The sequence below is a fragment of the Aspergillus heteromorphus genome (assembly GCF_003184545.1).
Source record: "Aspergillus heteromorphus CBS 117.55 chromosome Unknown BO70scaffold_7, whole genome shotgun sequence".
In the NCBI taxonomy this organism is placed as follows: Eukaryota; Fungi; Ascomycota; class Eurotiomycetes; order Eurotiales; family Aspergillaceae; genus Aspergillus; species Aspergillus heteromorphus.
In genome coordinates, this window is record NW_020290412.1 from 612056 (window position 1) to 628514 (window position 16459).

Below are 16459 nucleotides of genomic sequence, written 5' to 3' on the forward strand. Positions count from 1 at the left end.
GAGATATATTAGATTATAAGAAGATATTTTATTAGATTTAATATTAATAATATGATCTGCAGGGCCATGAGGAGATAGCTGTTAAGAGGAATTTATAGAGAATATATCTTAAAACTTTTTGAGTTTAATAAAAATTATCTTAGAATTTAATAATAAATCGCGAGATTTTTTTTCTGATAGTCAGATATTTTTGGGGAGCTTAATAATAGTATATATTTTTACTAAGTTTTGAGTTGCTTTAGTAAATTGAGTAACAGAAAGCAGTGAAATAGATAATATATTAAATTATTACTGGTGGTTCTATACTGATAAGATAATATATAGATTATAAAGTATAGTTATTAAAAGTAGTACAGAGCTATCTTTTAGTTAGAGATTCTGATTAATCTCTATATAATATTATTTAAAAATATAGGTGTCTTCTCGCAAATCAATAGCAATAATAGGGACTTTCTATATATTATAGATAGAAGTAATAATTTAATTAATAGCTTTAATCTTTGGCGCAGTAATTAAAGTATATTAGAGATTATAAACTTTGATAAACTAATAATTAATAATATCTACTTCGGCGCAGCTATCTAGGTCTGTAAAGATTTTAAGACTGTTTTAAATATAGATAGAAATATGAAAATAATATATAGTCTCTACTATAGATAAAGAAGTTAAAATTATAGAATCTATTCTAATTTCTCTACTTTTTTCTTTGAATTTAATAAGGATTAATAGATTCTAGTGGATTAGATTCTTTTATTTTTAATAGAGTATTAGTTTGCAAGATATTGAATACTTTTATATATAAAGTATTATAATTAATTATTATTTTTTTTAATAGGGTTTTCCCTGTGATTCAGGATATCTTTCTTAATAATTTTACTAGTGATTTCTTAGAAGCGCTTGCGTGACTTATAATCACTGAATTAATTATTATTTTGCTTGTGTTTTTCTTTATTTTTTTATAGTTTATAATAGTGAGTAATAATAGTTATTATTTTGTCCTGCTTCTCTGGTAGATAGGGAATATACTTTTAAATATAATAATTTAGATTTGATAGTAGCTTAGTAAAATAGGATAAGATTTTTTTTTTTTCTGCTTGGCGAGAAAAGTATTGCTTTAAAATATTAAGATAAGTATAAAACTCTCGCGGATTTTGGCTATATTACTGATAAGCCTGTTTAAGTTAGGCTATAATATTTAATTAAAAAATAACAGTATTCTGAATCAGTGTAAGAGTTTAATCTTTAAATTAAGATTATAATTTCTTAAGGAATTATCTCTCTTCCGGACTTTTATTATTTATAAAATAATATTATCTCTATTTATATACTGGGTTTATATAGCTAATAGTAGTAAGAATCTTATATTTCTCTAATAAATATTTTTTAAATATATCTCTAAATATATATTTTAAATTAATAATTTATTCTTAATATTTTTAGAGATTGAAGTTCAGAGTAAAGTAAGAAATATTTTTAAATTTAATCTCTTTCTTATTCTTTTCTAATTCAGGGGAGGATTAATAATATCTTGAGAAGATTTTGCTTGAGAAGCTATTTCTTTAGAAATAAGCTATTTTTTGCTGTAAGTTGATAGCTTATTTTAATTAATAAATATAATCTTCTAGCTGTTAAATCTCTTTAATAATAAAAATAATATTCGGCGAGGATTCTGGATTGATTTAATCGCTAAGTATTTCTATTTCTTTACTATTTTTAATAAATAGTATCTTTCTTAGATAGTCAAAAAAAGAAGAATTAGAATATAATAGAATCTACTTATCAGAATAGAAAGTCTATTAACTAGATAAGAAATTAATTATAAAATATTATATATTTATTTAATAATAATAAAGATAGTCTATATTCATAAAATAGACTAATCCTTGAAGAATCAGTAGCTTCTTATAAAAAGATTAATATCTTATAAATATCAGAGAGATATAGAATCACTATTAATAATCTTATAACTCTTACAACCACTATAACACATCATCCCGATGACACAACTCTCACAACCACTATAATACATCATCCCGATGACCTTTATCCCAATAGCTGGTTTATTCTATCACAATATCCTTATTATTATAACTATTTATATCTGCTGATTAGAAACTTAGAAAGATTAGATATAATAAATAGATTAATAATTATAGATTAATTCATAATATATATATTCTTTACTCTAAAATACAGAAATAGAATACTAGTAAAATTTGAATATAATACTTCTTAAATTTATTATATTAATAGTAGACTGCTTGAGTACTTGAGTGCTTGAGTGCTTAATCTCTTCTAGCTAGTTGCCACCTGGCAGATTCTTTAAGGGGCTGCCGGCTGCCAGTATGTCGCTTACTCAGCCGGTCATGGAACAACTATGTTCCACCCGTGGTAACCAATTGCATCATATCACTATCGATCGCGTCATGCGGAGTCTTGCTCTGAGTCTTCTTCGAGAGATCAAATTACTGCGACTTTGCTGCCTACTGTATCTTGTTTTTGGAATTGGAAATTGGATAGACACTAAGAAAGAGTTGGGAGGGTCTATGATACAACCGAGGAAAAAAAAAAAAAAAAAAACCAACTAACTAACAACCATGGTATATACATGCCCGTCGATGCTGCCAAACGCCGTCTCGCTAAATGCAATCAATTTCAATCCATATCCTCTGAAGTTGCCCTTGCTGCAGAGTCAACAGGCAGGGGATCCAGCCCCGATGAAGTATAAAACCGAAGATTGCAACCACGTTGCGAATACGAATCAAAAACAAGCCAAGCCAAGCCCACTCTGAGGGTGAGTGGTCGATCGTGAGACAGTTTACTGGGACAAAGCAGGGCCCACCAGGTCCACGATCTTGCTGGCCACAGCAGAGGGATATCCTCGCGAGAGCATCTCCTGCACCGTGCGCGATGCCCCCTCGCGGTCGTCCACCGCCAGGAAGGCTCGCGTCATCGCCTCGTACGTGCTGGGCTCGCGCTTCTCGATGCCGACGCTGTCGTAAATGCTCTTCGCTTGTACCACATTGCCCTCCGTCGCCCACCCGTGGATGAGCGTGTTGGCAATGTACGCCGTCATCTCGACGCCGCGACGCGCCATGTCCCGCGCGATCTCCTCTGTCTGCGACACCTGGTGATTCGCCACCATCGCCTCGAGGAGCGCCTGGTACAGGCACGGCTGCATGCGCACCTTGCTGGCGACGACCGACTTGAACACCGTGTGTGCGGCCTTCATGTCGTGCATCACGCAGCCCTTGGCGTGGATGAGCGACGCGTAGTGCACCGCTTCCGGGCGCTGGCCGGCCGCCTTGATCGTCTCGAGCACCTTCTCGGCTGCCGGCATATCCACCGGCTCCAGGGAGGCGTGTGCGTCGATCAGCAGCTTGTACGTGTGCATCGTCGGCTGGATCTTGCGCGTCAGCATGCGCTCGTAGTACGCCAGCACCTTGCTGCGGTCACGCTTGGTATTGAGGAAGTACTGGATCATCGAGTTGTACGGGGCGGGCCGGGGCTTGTAGTTGGGCATCGACTCCATCTCTTCGAACATCTCCTCGGCGAACCGCTCGTCGCTGACCCGGCAGAGCGCGTTGACGACCGTGCCGTAGGTGACGCTGGTCGGGCGCACCCCGTTGGCACGCATCTCCGCGAAGTAGAGCAGGCAGTCGTCGATGCGACGCGCCTTGCCGAGCTTGCCGATGAGCGCGTTGTACAGGAAGGAGGTCGGTTCGACGCCCTCTGCCACGGCGCGGTGGAAGATCTTTAGCGCCTCGGTGGCTTCATCGAACGTCTTGGTCGATTCCTTGAGCGTCGTGATGTAGAGACCAAACGTGTTGGCGGAGGGAGCCGAGCCCAGCTCCAGCAGCTCCTGGTGGAACTTGGAGGCCTGGCTACGGTCGCCCAGGGTCAGGCACGAGGCCACCATGGCGTCCAGGATCGAGACCCAGCCGTACTTGACAGCGCTGTACTGGGGAAGCAGGGGCACGTCGCGGCGCGCCATGCTGAGGATCTCGTAAACCAGGTCGATCCGGTTGCACTTGGTGGCGGCGTTGATCATCTTGGCGTATGTGATGTAGCGGGGGTGACGGGCGTTGCGGCGCATGTTGCGGACTCGCGCGAGGGCGTCGTTTAGATGAGCCTCCGGCTTACCGCCGGTGCTCTCCAGCTCCTCGGCGATCATCGACGAGCCACGGAAGTCGGTGGCGTAGGCGTACGGGTCGAACGACTCTTCGCTGGAGACGGGGGTCAGCGTCGACATGTCCGAGCCGGGGGAGTGGCGGCCGCTCATGAAAGATGACGGCGGGCTGGAGGTGAGGGCCAGGTGGTCGTGCCATCTCTTCACCATGTCGGGTCGGCTGTTGAACAGCTTGCCGACCGCCTGGTCGACCAGGCCGGTGGTGACAGCATCCATGGGCAGGCCGGTGGCGAGAGCGATGTCAAGCATGTGGGCGAAGCGGATGGGGTGAGCGACGTCGAACATGGCCGTGTGGTTGACTAGCATGCCGGCCTGGACCTGCAGGGCAAGCATGAGGTCGCGGGCGTTGAGCTGGGAGATACCCACCGGGCCCAGGCTGGCGACGACGTGCTCGGCGACCGGCGAGATCAGGCCCCCGTTGTCGACCATGGACCACAGGAGAGACATGGCAGCTTGGGGAGAGAGGACGGCTGCAGTCTGGATAAGAACACGGCCGAGGAGGTGAAGGCTTTCGTTGATCTGTTCGCGGATAGGATTAAGAGTGGTGGTGTGAGTCGAGGAGGCAGCAGAAGCAGAAGTAGAAGCGTTGCGGATGCGGGCAAACATATTGCGGGCTTGGACCAGGGCCTCCTCGATCTGCCCACTCTTCAGCAGAGCGACGGCATACATGGCAGTCGGCTGGACCATGTCCGGCGTTGCCTGACCGGCCGTGCTGAGAGAGAGCCACAGCGATCGGGCAGCTGACACATTGCCCTGACGTACGTGCAGAGCCAGCAGGGACACGGCGGGCCCCTGTCGGACGGTCGCATCGGTGGGGAGAGCATCGTATGCTTCGGAAGCTGCCTGTGGATTACCCTTATCCGCCGCGGCAATGCAGATCTGAGACATGGCATGATCCAGCGCCCCATCGTGCAACCGGGTCTTGGCCTGTTCCAGAGCCCGTTCGTGCTCACCCGAGGCGAGGGCATGACGCACTAGGCCCTCCTGCACGATCACCGACTCCAGAGCCGTCTGGCGTGCCTCCCTGTTTTCCGTCACTTCTTCAAACGACGCGCTGATCCGCTCCAGGAATCGCAGGGCCTGCTCCTCCTTACCGCACGCCAGGTACGCCCGCACCAGCGCCGCATACACCGCGCCGTCCAGCCGCTGCACGATGCAGAACGTGCCGTTGTCGTCCGACACCGCGAGGCTCTTGTACTCATTGTAGCACTCCACCGCACTCTGCAGATCGCCGGTCGAGGCAAACGCATCGATCATGGCAGGGAAAATCGCCGCGTGGGGGGTCACCTTGTGCGACTCCATGTGCGCGTAGACGCGGATCATCTCCTCGACCTTGCCCTCCGTCGCGCAGGCGGTGATCAGATAGCGGTACGTGTCCAGCGAGAAGACCAGCTCCGTATGGCGGGCCGTGGCGGTGCCGAACAGCTTGAGCGCAATGCCCAGCGAGTGGTCCTCGGCAAGCATGGCCCGCTCCAGCTCGCTGGAGTGCAGCATGAACTTGCCGGGCTCCTCCATACCCCCGTAGCGGACCCGCTCCTGTTCGAGCAGCTCCTTGGACTTGATGGTATCATGGGCCCGGACGACAAACAGCTGCACCAGGGTCTGGTACGTCTGCTGGTCAGGGATAACCCGGCGCCGGAGCATGTCCGAGTAGACATCCAGGGCCTTTTGGATGGCCTGCGCGGTGTCGCCGTGCAGCTGGATGGCCGACTCCAGCAGGGCATTGTACGCGCCGACCGTGGGCGTCAGGCCATCGCGGAGGAGGGCCGCAAACGCCCTGGGGATCTCGGTGTACTTTTGGCTGGCGGCGAGCTCCGTGATGTGCTCTGAGGCCAGGCGGGATTGCTCGGTGGCCGCGTCGGCGACGGCGGCGACGTCGGGCGGCAGCTCGGGGAAAGCCTCCGTTTCGGTGTCCTCCTTGGCCTCGGATGCCTCCTCGGCCTGGGCCTGCTCTTCCTGGATCTGGATCTCGCGGGCCACGGCCTCCTCGACCTTGGCACTGACATCGGCGTTGGCGGAGGCCTTGGTTATATGGGGGGCGTTCTGGAAGTTGTTGTTCTCGTCTCTGTCCTTGGCATCGGTGCCGTCCTCATGCGAGGGCTTCCAGCCGATCTTTCCCTTGACCTGTAACTGTTTCCAGTCGCTGTCATCACCAGTCTGCTGGGCGTGCTGCCAGGCGGCGTAATAGGCGGCTAGGCCAAGATCGCCGTTGCCGGAGGCGCCCTGGCTGGCCTTGGCGCCGGCGCCGGACGAGCTGGAAGGCTGGAAGACATTCTGGAGGGCGGTGCGCGAGAGCTTGGCTGGCTGGTTGGCGATGGAATTGAGAGTGGTGGAGGAGGCGTAGGAGGACTGGGAGGCGGCGACTACGGACTGAGCATAGCCATGGGTGAAAGCCTTCGTGAAACTCTGACGCGCGAGGTGGGTAAACGGCTTGAACACCATTTATCTAGCGGGAGACCTCTTCAGAGGGAAGAGGCAATGCTGGGGAAGGGTCAGCCAGGGAATTAGTACAGGGGATTTGTGGGCGTGTTTGGTGGATACTGGAGATGTATACCTTGCAATTAAAATAGTACTGAAGATACAGGTTCATTTGACGACAAGGGGTCGCCAAAGGAACGCGCGGGGAGGAAGGGGGAAGGGGAGAGAGGATCGGATAGAAAGAGGGACGATGATTTGAGAAGTTGACAATTATGCAGGAAGAAAAAAGTTGGCCGGCAGCGAGGGAATTACAGCGTATTTCAGCGCGGGCGGAAGAAGTGATCTGTATCGCCGACGGGCCTGGATCCGGGTTAGTGCCGATCCCACGCAGGCTTTGCCCAATTGGGCCTGGTCTGCAAGAACAAACCAATGGGGGGCGAGGAAGGGACCTGGGGGATTGAACTCACCACGATGATGTGATAGGTGTACGGAGTACGGTAGATAGATACAGGCAGTCAGAGGATACAGCGGGATCTGCTGAAGGAAAGTCGGGACAGGCCCTGTTTTGTAGCGATCCTGGGTCAATTGAAAAACTCAGACAGTTGGTTCGCCCCAGGGGGAAAAGGAGCGATGACAGGAACCGTGACAAGGAATGCCTGCCTGAGGCGCGCCGGGCGGGTCCCGACCAGATCAGCTGGTCTCGCAAACCTGGCCAATCGGAAGGGGCGACGGTAGAGATTCTTAGGAGAGAAAGGGAAGAATAGGAAGGCCAGGAAGGGCGTGGAAATCCCTAGCGGGTTCCTGTGCCTAGTAGTTCTAGTAGTGACTCACCTCCGTTCCGGCTCTTTTTCTTGCGCCGGAGTTTGGACGCTTGTCTCCGTGCGCCGCCGGATGCCCGGATCCCCGAACCGCCGATGCTCGCTGTGGCGGAGACAGCCGCCATCATCTCCGTGTGTGGCCTCAGGACCTCTCAGGCACCCCATTGGCGGGTTTGATTACGGAAGTACCTACTTACCGTACTCCGTCCTCCGTACTACCAGTAAGCAAGTATATAGCACGGAGCAAAGTCATTTCGGCGTGCCTCGTCCGAGTCGGAGCGGAATTTCTCGGCCTCGACCCCCAGCCCAGGCTGTCCTCCGCGTGTCCGCCGGGCATCCTGACTCCCAAAGTATATACGGCCCGAGATAGACCACTCGGACGATGTCTGCCTGCACAGAGCCCCTGGGAGTCGTTACGATCAGCAGCCATAGAATAGTACGGAGTACGGAGTACGGAGTACGGAGTAGACCGTACGTACCTTGATGACGCTTTTCCTCACTCTCGTGGAGGCGGCGTTGCTCAGGCGTCGGTTGCAGGATAGCCTGGAGCTGGTGCTCCTTTGAGCCCATGATTTCTTAGCAGGAGGATAAGGTCGACTACAGAACATCAATAATGGCGGGTGGATAGAGATTAATATATAAAACTACTGCGGAGTAGCAACAGCCAGTAGATAGTATGACTCTGTAGACCATGTGATTCCTCGCACTATCCATTCGCCAGGGCGAAAGTACATGACTCAGCTCTTACCTCAGCCACCAACCGATGATTGGCGGGGCAGTTTGTGACCGCATTGACCGCCAAAATAATAATGCCGCGGGACAACAGCAATCATTGCTAGTCGAACCTCGTCTGCTCTTTTTCTTCCCCTTGTTGGTTGTCATAGGTGCCAATCCCTCTTGTTTCATCGTTACGATCTTCGATGATTTCCTCGCCACGTCGCGCGCGCTAAACTTTCCGTCTGTCGCGAACCTTATGGGGGAAGTCGCAACCCTTCCACCACCCCAATTGGAAACAGCTGCTTGGGACGACGGTACACCGCGCAAATAACTCAGGATGGCCAATGGGAAGAACAGCGAGCCGGACGCTGGGCTGAAAAGCCTGGATCATTGTATGTGAATGCCTAGTACTTTTCAAAGAGCAAGACCAATCCCAGACTAACGACGACGGTATCCTCAGATCGCAATAAGCTCCCCCCTTGGCGATACTGGCCTCGCCAGAAGCTCCTCCCGCTCATCCGATATGAGACGCCGTATCTGGCCTGGTTCCAGGGAAAGATTCGCACACCAGCCCTGGATTCCTACTTCGCCTTCACAGCCAACCTGGGAACGCATACCTTTTTCATGGTCTTTCTGCCTTTTCTTTTCTGGTGCGGGCATGCGAGCTTAGGACGCGGGTGGGTATTCTCGGATCTGCAGAAGAAAGAATATCTCAATTAGAGACACGGCCATCTGGTCTACAGGAGCACTGACGTCGCTAAACTTTCTAGGATGGTACATCTATTGGCTTCGGGTGTGTTCTTTAGCGGTTTCATCAAGGACTTGCTCTGCCTACCGCGACCCCTATCTCCTCCTCTTCAACGAATCACAATGTCAGGTTCTGCGGCATTGGAATACGGATTTCCTTCCACCCACTCGACGAACGCTGTCTCGGTCGCAGTATACGCTCTCTCGCTACTGAATTCCTCGGAGTCGACACTAAGCCCCCAGGCCAACATCTTCCTCCAGTCCATAACGTATATCTACGTCATCTCCATCGTTCTGGGTCGTTTGTATTGTGGTATGCACGGGTTCTTTGACGTGACCATAGGCAGTCTCCTCGGGGCCTTGCTCGCTTATCTGCAGCATTTGTTCGGGCCTCTAATTGATGAGTATGTCCTTGCCGCCACTGGGAAGGGCGTTACACTGGTGATCCTGGTGATCCTGGCTCTGGTTCGTATACACCCGGAGCCTGTAGACGACTGCCCCTGTTTCGACGATAGCGTGGCCTTTGCCGGAGTGATGGTTGGCGCCCAAGTCGCTTACTGGCACTTGGCAAAGTCTACCATTGAAGACGCCGCTACCTTTGAATTTACAGGTGTTGGGCCAGTGAGAACAGCGCTTAGGCTTGTAATCGGCGTCCTTCTACTCTTTACCTGGAGAGCAATTATGAAGCCCTTTCTCCTCCGGGTCCTGCCGCCTATCTTCAGGGGCCTGGAAAAGCTTGGGCTTATTCTTCCTCGGAGATTTTTCACCAACGCTTCGTAAGTAGACTTCCGCATCACTGAACCGAGAAATTCCGAGAAGGCACCCGGTAGATCAAGCACACCAGCCAGCTGACGTGAGGAGCAAAATAGTCAATACACGACAGTCCCATCCCAGCTCAAGGACCACGAAGTCCTACCGGGATTTTCTGAAATCCCCTCGATCATCACGACCATCCGTCATCCCCGACGGCGCGCAATCTCGGTCGGGCCGCAATCGGAAGCCGACGCGTACGAGACCCTGGCGTATCGTGAGAAGCGTCGACGGGAGAGTCTCTCCACCGGCAACGGCGCCTCTCCGGTACGTGTCACCGACGTTGGCGGCGGCCACTCTGCCTCCATTTCGGAGAGGGAGCACCCCAAACTGTCACGGAAGCAGTCCAAACTGCACGAATACGAGAATATGATGGGAACCGGGGCCTCTAGTATGGCGACATCAGTCGATGTCGGCTCGCAGGAAGCCACGGTGCCCTTTCCCGCGTTCGACCCCGGCATTGGCGACGACGAACAGGACGTGTTTTCGCAAATCAAACAGCCACGCGTTCGGTATGACGTAGAGGTAGTGACAAAGCTTGTAGTATATTCCGGTAAGTAGTGCCCCCTCGCGTCCCGGGAACCCGGCGAAAAGAAAATTGACGGGGTGTCTTTAGGAATTGCCTGGATCGTGATGGAGGGAGCGCCGCTACTCTTCGATCAAATCGGTCTGGCGGCCAAGTAGGAAGGAGTCTCGGTCCGGTCGAGAAACCTTTCTGTAACGTTATCCCGACGGTTCAGCGGGCTGGACTAGGTAGATGAGTCCATGTTCATGTCATAACATAGTATACTAAGTACTAGGTACTTTGGCGTTCTTGTAAACCAAGACTTTAGGGGGCGCGCGAGCGCGCCCCCATCCAACCCTTGATAGAATTGATATACATATTCATACGCCAGTTAGAAGAATTCCATTGTATGAGTACCGTAGAAAAGAAAGAAACCGGCCCCTGTCACTCCGGGATCGATGTAAAGTACCTACTACCTACCGTACCTTACTTACTACCTTAATGATACGCAGTACTCTGTACCTAGGTACTAGTACTCTGTGTTCCGTACAGTAAGTAGTAGTTACGGAGCAGTAATAGGTAGTAGGTAATCTCTCCATCTCCCCATCATCTCAGGCTCGCAAGCTCAGCATAGTCCGAAATTACCCCCGTGTACCTCCGTATTACCCCCCCCCCCCCCAATGTATGTCATGGTTACGGTCAAGGCGGGTCCAATAATTCTGCCACGGCCCTCAAATCGTGATGACCGACAGCTATCTAGACAGGCGTATGCTTTTGCTTTTGAGGTGGTCTCTGTTCGGGTTAGATTACACTGTAGGCTTAATGGAAAGGGAAAGGGAAAGGGAACGAGGGAGAGGGAGATGGGGAAGTTGTGTTGGCTGTTGGAGAGGGAAGATCAAGGAGCTAAAGATAAGTCCTTTGTAGGTAAAGGACTTTAAGCAGGTACTCATACTATCAAAGCGTTTCTGGCGTGGGGGTGGGGAGAAGAGGGTTACTCTTGATAAGATTCCAGGGCAGGGGAGGAGTGGGCTGGTTCTGGGGGGGTAATGGAGGTGGATGATTAGGCAAACTCCCTTGCATTGATGATGGGATAAAAAAAACATTAACTTCGTAGAGTCTATCATCTATCATAACGACGATCCCCCGAACGTATTCCCATTCGGTGAATCCCACCACGGCTCGATATCAGTCAGATTGGGCAGTGCCGAGTCATCGCCATACGAACTTATCTTCCCGAGTTGAGGAAACCCACCATCTCCCGGATCTTCGGAGAGTAGTTGCAGATCTGAATCCCGGATCCAATCTAGATCTCCTGGTTGGCAGGCGCCTAATTGCGCAGTAGGGTCTAGAGACGGTTGCTGACCGGGCCCACGCATGGACTGGGATGAGTTGAACGAAAGGCCCGCGGCTGCGAGAGGGATCGCGGGGGGTAACGATATGGAGACCGCTGCTTTGTTCTTCGGTGCGGTGAAGCGGGATTTCTTTCTCGATGCCTCTGGGTCCTGAGGGCGTTGTTGCGAAGTCGGTCGATGGCTCGATTGACGCTTCAGAGCGGATCCTGAGCGCCGCATGTGCACTTGCCAACGACGTTGCAGGCTGACGAGGAAATCGCGGGTCCGTTTGGCGTTTTCGAATGATTGGCCGATCTCATCCAGGGCACGGAAACACAGGTTCAGGTAGGCAACCATCTCTGCGTTGCTGCTGCTATTGTCTCCACCGGGCCGGGAGTTGGATATGGTAACGTAGAGGAGCATTAAAGCGGCGCTGAAGATGATCGCTACAACCTGGCTGTTCATGCGGCGGAATGTGTAGTGTTTTTCATAGATATGGAGGAGTTTGGTGATAGCAATGGATGACTCAACGCACATCCTTCGTGCGTGGTGGTAGCCGGGTCCCTGTCGGGGACTACGGGGCTGAATGTAGCTCTTTGAGACCCAGGGTCTGTGGGTGAATATGACGATTTGGTGGTATTGCATGCTGTATTTGGGTTAGATTGTAATTTCTACTTATATTATCCAGAATGCGGACATACTGAAGCACCAGAAGATGGGGTAGCGTTGGGACAGTATCGTTTGCAAGATCTATATCCAGGTTGGATGGTAGATTGGCTTTCCAGGCGAACAGGTCGTCTGTTACTCTATGACAAAGCCGCTGCAGGTCATGGCGTGGAATATCGGAGCAGCCATATCTATGCACTTTATCAGTATTCCACAGGAGGTCTAAAAGAGGAAAGCTTACAAAATATGGCCCGCAGGTGAGATGATTTCCCAGAGGACGGCAAACTGCCGACTGATCAACTTATTTGGATTTTTTAATCCATTCTCCAATACGCCCGGGTTAATTAGTAGCCCGTACGGATACCACATGCCTTCTTTCTCCGCGCCCAAGTCAGATGCCGGCTTCGGGATTGTAATGTCTCCTGCGTTCATTCGGAAAGGTCTTCCCAAGTAGAATCCCCAGAAGCTGAACAAAAAGGTCAAATGGCGTCCATAAGGACTGTTGGAAAGTCGACTTACTGATCAGCTGTGTAACTGCCCCAGAATGTAATTCTACGTACGTCAGCCTCGTGGGCACTGATATCGCCCTTTTCAACGTAAGGGGTCGTATCTAGATGGAGTCCAAGGTCGAATGCCAGCCGCATTGACATTCCTAAATCGCATGAGTATAAGTATTGTCATGTAAGAGATGGGACCCACCGCTATACAGCCAGCCTCTGGCATCGCGATTCGAGGATCCTTCGTGGGAGCTCAGAATCACGAGAGCTTGAACAGTGGCGACACAGGGAGAGTCTAACTCAATCTCCAGTAGGGCCTTGGCCCTGTCTGCAAAGAATTCTGATAGGGATTTTGGAAAGGTGATGAAAGTCGGATGATACCGGGCTTCAAAAGCACTCCCGATGGCACATCTAGCATTTGTCAGTTAATGAGCAGAATTTAACTACAGTCGTCCATACATGGCATTTGTGAGGACCTCCGAATAGAACGGAGTGTCAATGAGGTCATTCCTCCACTTCGATCTAGCCTCCATATACATCTCCTTGTCGACAACGTAAGTGCTTGGGTTTTGCCAGGTGAAGTAAAGGTTGATAAGATGGTCTTCCAGTACCAGATCAACGGGTTGTCCGACCCGCAGGTGATTCAATATGTCCTGCCCATCGTGTCGAACGGTACGTGCATCCGGACGCTGACGTTGTTGGGTCGCAGACACGTCCACTAAGTTGAGGTTCGAAGTCGCTCCGTAGAATCGAAGATGGCCATCTCCGGCAATCTTTAATGTCCCTATGCGATGCGAAATTTGCTCAATCACATCTTTTTCCGCTTCATCCTCTTCGCCACTGTCAGACTCGTGGTCTCGGACATCCCACGCTTGACCTAATAACACCCCCGGCTGTTGAGATATATCCTGCGTAAACTGCAGGCTATCTGGACTAAGGCTAGTGGCATCATGGGAGCGGTTTGGTGAGCCGTCTATATTGGTGTATAGGGCTTCCAAACTCTCTGCAGTAGGAAGAGTAAAGTCCCAACTCGCTGAGGGATAGTGGTTCGACAAGGCGGGGTTCATCGCCAGGGAGAACATCGGGTCTTGGCGTCCTTCAGTCGGAGGTATAGATGGTGGATTGGGGGGTAAGCTGTGCGAGGGCGATAAGCCCGCGGGCACACCCTCGGCGATCCCCGGTTGACGGCTCATGGAAGGCACAGGGGGAGAGGTCTGGTCGGGGGACTGTGTGGTAGGTGGTTCAGGCTGCGCATTCCGTCCATCAGCTGGTGATAGGTTCCCCCTGCTCATCGGTCCCCGCGAGATCTGCAGTGTATCCAGAACCCTGTTTATTCCCAGCTCATCTTCGGGTTCCATCGGGGGTGGTTCTAGTCCGTGGTCGTAGATAAATTGGCATAGTTGATCAATTCGGGCTGAGAACAACTCCGTCGCGGCGCGGAGAGACACCCTGATAACGTTGCGGTTGCGGTCAGCTTCGATCAGCTCTGCAAACACACACAAAAAAAAAAAAAAAAAAAAAAAAAGCCACCAACATGGCCCCGTGTCCACCCACACTTCTACATTCGCAAAATAGTCGCCGCACAGGACACGGGGGATGAAACTGGTCGGCGGGATATAAGAGATATAAAAGATAGAGCGAGCTGGACCTACTTCCGCTTATCATCGCTATATTGGTATTTGCAGTCCTTCCCCTTTTTCTCGCAGTTGTGGCAATGCGGAGTAGCCCCGTCACACTTATCAGACTGTGTCAGCGCGGGGGAGGGGGGGGGTGAAGGCAGTCAACAGGAAGAAGATATTGCAACGTACTCTGATTTTACTCTCTCGACACGGGACGCAGGCAGTGGTGATATGTTTCCGAGGCGCCCTTTTGGGCCTCTCGGACTGCGGCTGCATGGTGATTCAGGATCTGTTGAGTTGGTGCGACAGCGCGCGGAGATGGGCCGAAGATGGAGGGGAGAGGGGGGAGGGAAGAGAGAAATATCTGTTCAGCCAACGTTGAGAGAGAGGAGAGTGGCAGCATGCATGTTCCAGGCAATGGGATGTCACCCCGTCAAATAGTCAAGTATTGGTAGTGGTAGTGGTAGTAGTAATAGTAGTGATGTCTTGGGGTTCAGCCCGGTCGGCGACGATGGCTCTGGGGAATGGGGAATGGGGAATTGGGGAATTGGAGGGAGGGGATTACGGGGAAATCGTGGCGATCCTCTGATAGGCCTTGGCCGCGCCATGCGGGGCCTGCGCTTTGGGCCAGGCGCGCGAGGTGAAACAGATGCCTTGCAGCCTTAGAGACTAAGAGGCCTGGGAGTCTGGGACATATTTCCGACGATGCGGACGGGGAACTAGGCGTAGTACGGCAGACGATTATGGCCATCGTGCAATGACGTTTTTTTCCCTTAGGAAGGCAAGTCTCTATTTTATCATTCTCTTATCATATAGTATTATCATATATACATTGTCAATCTGCGCGTGGCAGATTCAACCTGGCTGCCTGTATAGGGTCGGGTGCGGACCATGATTCAATGTTTAATTATGGAGTAGCTATCTAAGCAAAGGCAAGATGCTCTGTACTCCGTGCCTTGATTAGTAGTATATAACTGAGCATACTCTAAATCGCGTGATATCGGATGTCTTGCTGCTGCTGCTGCTGCTGGGTTGCGAATACACCGGAAAGCAGGGGCCAAGCAGTGTAGGAAATGTTCCAATTACTAACCCGAGCGCATTATCCACGGTCGCCCGTCTTATGACAGCTTCTATTATTCTATAGCCTTCGGCACCGTCGAGATAGTCATTCTAGTCGGAGCCTAGTGGGCCCTGTATATCAACAATCAAAATAGCCTTAATAAGAGTGCGTTTTTCCAACATCCTTCCCTTCTGGTGCTGAAGGGAATCTGGGTGGTTGGGCTGTCTAAGAAAAAGGCCGGCTGGCCTTTTTTTTTCTCTCTCGTCCAGGACTGTTATACCAAACTGATAGGCATTGCGGATGTCAAGGCTGTCAAATCTGAGCAGTGACTTCGTGGCATGCCTGCACAGGAGGGTTGGGTAACTGGATCGGCCATTATTATGATACACCTCGACGCGACTTTGTGTGAGGAACTGGCCTCTGTGGTTTATAAGGCGATGGCTCAGAATTCTAGTCTTTTGCCGATAGCCTAGCGGTCATTAGTAGCGAACCTGTTCTAGAAGCGCATACAAATCAGGCTCGCGACACTTTGCCTAATGCGATAGTATTGGGGAAGGATGCGTCGGTTGCCTTGTTCCGCTTGGTCTGAGAACTGGTACAGAAAAAGCTGCAGATGCTGGTCCGAACGCGCGATTTCATGCTCCTCCGGGGTCACGGACACTGGTAGATGTCACGTCAGGAAGAGTAGATGGCCTTAGTATCGTGGAGATCGGATAGAGAGAATGCAACCGGCGATCATGTACTGGATGGGTGTTTCCCAACGCAAGTTTGTACCAAAAAGGAGGACGACAAGGTCAATGTGAGGAGCTAAATTCCTAGGAAACGCAGAGGACAAGCTACTGTTGGAGACGAGTACACGTCTTTGCCACGTACCAGTGGGACTAATGCATCCCCGTAGTCCACATCATGGTGTTCTTCGACTTGATCGCGAAAGGATGGATGTATGTAATAAAATAGCCGCGGTGGAGGAGCGCGCATCACATAATGATATTCAGTAAGCGATCGTCCGGCCCCATCACGTGGGAAGCACTAGTCCCGAAGAGGTTACAAAACGGAGAGGCCCCAGGCCCCATTTTCGGTAG

The 16459-nt window shown here is 50.7% G+C and overlaps 4 protein-coding genes across 4 annotated transcripts; 2 read left to right on the forward strand and 2 right to left on the reverse strand.

Moving 5' to 3' along the window:
- Positions 1-2818: 2818 nt before the first annotated feature.
- On the reverse strand, positions 2819-6631 carry BO70DRAFT_351384 (pentatricopeptide repeat protein; the record flags this gene model as incomplete). The annotated part of the gene is made up of 1 exon (XM_025541740.1): positions 2819-6631. One exon carries the CDS (start codon positions 6629-6631, stop codon positions 2819-2821), a length of 3813 nt encoding a protein of 1270 aa, XP_025401041.1.
- Positions 6632-8124: 1493 nt separating this feature from the next.
- Positions 8125-10569, forward strand: BO70DRAFT_333296 (PAP2 domain protein). Its single transcript, XM_025540969.1, has 5 exons — positions 8125-8534; positions 8603-8819; positions 8913-9665; positions 9759-10252; positions 10316-10569. The coding sequence occupies exons 1-5, from the start codon at positions 8480-8482 to the stop codon at positions 10381-10383; spliced, it is 1587 nt and encodes a 528-aa protein (XP_025401042.1). The 5' UTR covers positions 8125-8479; the 3' UTR covers positions 10384-10569.
- BO70DRAFT_210971 (uncharacterized protein) lies at positions 8135-8590 on the forward strand. Its single transcript, XM_025538655.1, has one exon. The coding sequence runs from the start codon at positions 8189-8191 to the stop codon at positions 8471-8473; it is 285 nt and encodes a 94-aa protein (XP_025401043.1). The 5' UTR covers positions 8135-8188; the 3' UTR covers positions 8474-8590.
- A 744-nt stretch (positions 10570-11313) lies between the features above and the next one.
- Positions 11314-14835, reverse strand: BO70DRAFT_311598 (transcription factor domain-containing protein). The gene is made up of 8 exons (XM_025540188.1): positions 14507-14835; positions 14351-14433; positions 13158-14147; positions 12901-13109; positions 12721-12853; positions 12443-12667; positions 12237-12392; positions 11314-12181 (listed from the first exon to the last, which is right to left on the reverse strand). Exons 1-8 carry the CDS (start codon positions 14591-14593, stop codon positions 11332-11334), a joined length of 2733 nt encoding a protein of 910 aa, XP_025401044.1. The 5' UTR covers positions 14594-14835; the 3' UTR covers positions 11314-11331.
- Positions 14836-16459: the final 1624 nt, after the last annotated feature.

Bases quoted from the DNA above. Each gene is read 5' to 3' on its own strand.
- BO70DRAFT_210971 (XM_025538655.1), top strand. From the start codon at position 8,189: ATGATTGGCGGGGCAGTTTGTGACCGCATTGACCGCCAAAATAATAAT.
- BO70DRAFT_333296 (XM_025540969.1), top strand. From the start codon at position 8,480: ATGGCCAATGGGAAGAACAGCGAGCCGGACGCTGGGCTGAAAAGCCTG. The intron at 8,535-8,602 runs GTATGTGAATGC...CGGTATCCTCAG, and splicing joins GCTGAAAAGCCTGGATCATT to ATCGCAATAAGCTCCCCCCT. The intron at 9,666-9,758 runs GTAAGTAGACTT...GGAGCAAAATAG, and splicing joins AGATTTTTCACCAACGCTTC to TCAATACACGACAGTCCCAT.
- BO70DRAFT_311598 (XM_025540188.1), bottom strand. From the start codon at position 14,593: ATGCAGCCGCAGTCCGAGAGGCCCAAAAGGGCGCCTCGGAAACATATC. The intron at 14,434-14,506 runs GTACGTTGCAAT...CAGTCTGATAAG, and splicing joins GTCGAGAGAGTAAAATCAGA to TGTGACGGGGCTACTCCGCA. The intron at 13,110-13,157 runs GTATGGACGACT...GACAAATGCTAG, and splicing joins GAGGTCCTCACAAATGCCAT to ATGTGCCATCGGGAGTGCTT.